The 1,633-nt window shown below is 29.1% G+C and overlaps 1 protein-coding gene across 4 annotated transcripts in view; it reads left to right on the forward strand.

The window, feature by feature from the left end:
• Positions 1-1,001: 1,001 nt before the first annotated feature.
• Positions 1,002-1,633, forward strand: part of LOC107014959 — a 28,289-nt gene continuing 27,657 nt past the window's right edge. For 3 of the 4 annotated variants that reach the window (XR_003577442.1, XM_015215094.2, XM_015215095.2), the window contains exon 1: positions 1,003-1,427. Coding sequence is in view for 3 of the 4 variants with exons in the window: in XM_015215094.2 (XP_015070580.1) it covers positions 1,129-1,427 (299 nt within the window). In the remaining variant the exon portion in view is untranslated. Of the gene's footprint in view, positions 1,428-1,633 lie in introns of all 4 variants that reach the window. The other variant, XM_027915680.1, reaches the window with a different exon arrangement.

Here is a 1,633-nt window from a genome sequence, read left to right on the forward strand (position 1 = left end):
GGAGGGGGCGGGGTGGGGGTGGGGGGTAGAGATGGGTTTGGAGAAGACAACTTGGGTGGGTTCTTTTATTTATTTATTCTTAAAATTATTTTTTAATTATTTGGATAGAAAATATTATGTGTAATTAATTCATTGTTTAATTTTTATTTTTATTTAAAATAATTAACTGATAATTTCTTTTATACAAATGACATATGACATCATTTAATTTGTCACTTTACACGTCATTCGTTAGTTTAACACACACACCTTATATATTTTTATTGATATTAAGAAAAATGTTAAAATGAAACAAAAAAACTCTACACCAGGTGTCTAAAATGAACATTGTCTAGTAAAAATTTATAAGTAAAATATCGTGCCAACTTTAAGGGGCCACCAATAAGTTAGCCCTTTAAAATTTAACCTTCATATACTATTTTATCTAATTTGATGGTTCTCTAAACAACAGGTGTGTAGTGCCTTTTTCCTAACAAAATTTTCACTTCTCTTTGCAAGCTTCACTTTCACTAAAAATTTTTTTTAACTTAAAACTCAAACAATCTCAAATTTGAATTAACACTAATAATTTATAAAAAATGTGATTGATTTTCGAAATTTCACATGTACCGCATAAATTAAAATAAAAAATAACATGTATTATTTAAAAGTAATGTTAAAAATATTATAAATTACATATATGAATAGACAAATAAAAAATTCTTTAAATTTAAAAAAGGATGACATAGTTTGACTTGGAACGGAGTTTAAGAAAAGAAAGATTCTTTTAATTTTATGGTTCTAAATTAAAGTTAAGTCGAATGTATCAAAATACCCTTTAATATTGTGGTCTTAAATATGCCACGTGAAAAGTTAAAATTTAAGTGATATTAAAAAAAGAAAAAGATCATTATTTTTTAAATAAACTAAAAAGAAATAGAACATTTTTTTTTAAATAGAGATGGTAATAAATATTGGAACCGTTCTTGCACAGATTATATATAAAATAGATTTTAATTGAGATTGACGTGTGGAAAAGCATATACTTCAGAATGAAGGAAGGAATACTCGTTATGTGTCCAACACTAGTAGGATAACAGAGATTGGTAGTCGTTTCGTCTTTGTGAAACTACTATTACTCCTCATCTCATGTCTCTGCAAGTGACGAATCCTCTACCTTTTCCGCGCTCCTCATCTCAATTGACTTCTCGGTTCCCTAATTGCTCATCACTTCGCTTCAATTCCCTTCCTATTGAAATTGAAACTAAAACTAGCACTACCAGTACCAGCGACAGTAATGGTGGTTTACCTGAGAATGAAGGAATTTCTGGAATTAAAGTGCCCAGACAAAGATATATTGCCGCTTCTAAATCGCAGCTGTTGGATGCTATCACTACCACTATGTTTAACTCACCCGATGAAGCCCATCAATTTCGACATCTATCATTGTAAGTTTTCCTTTCCTTCAACCGTTTCTCACCTTTCCATCTTACATTAAAAATCATAATCACTCTACATATACTGCATTTCTAATTCTCTTACTTTTTAGATTATTTTTGTATTCACATTGGTAGGTTGGGCTGCCCCTCTAGGACGATCAACTTTGTCTTAAAATTACATTATATATATATATATATATATATATATATATATA

This window comes from Solanum pennellii, chromosome 3 (genome assembly GCF_001406875.1).
Source record: "Solanum pennellii chromosome 3, SPENNV200".
Taxonomy (NCBI): Eukaryota; Viridiplantae; Streptophyta; class Magnoliopsida; order Solanales; family Solanaceae; genus Solanum; species Solanum pennellii.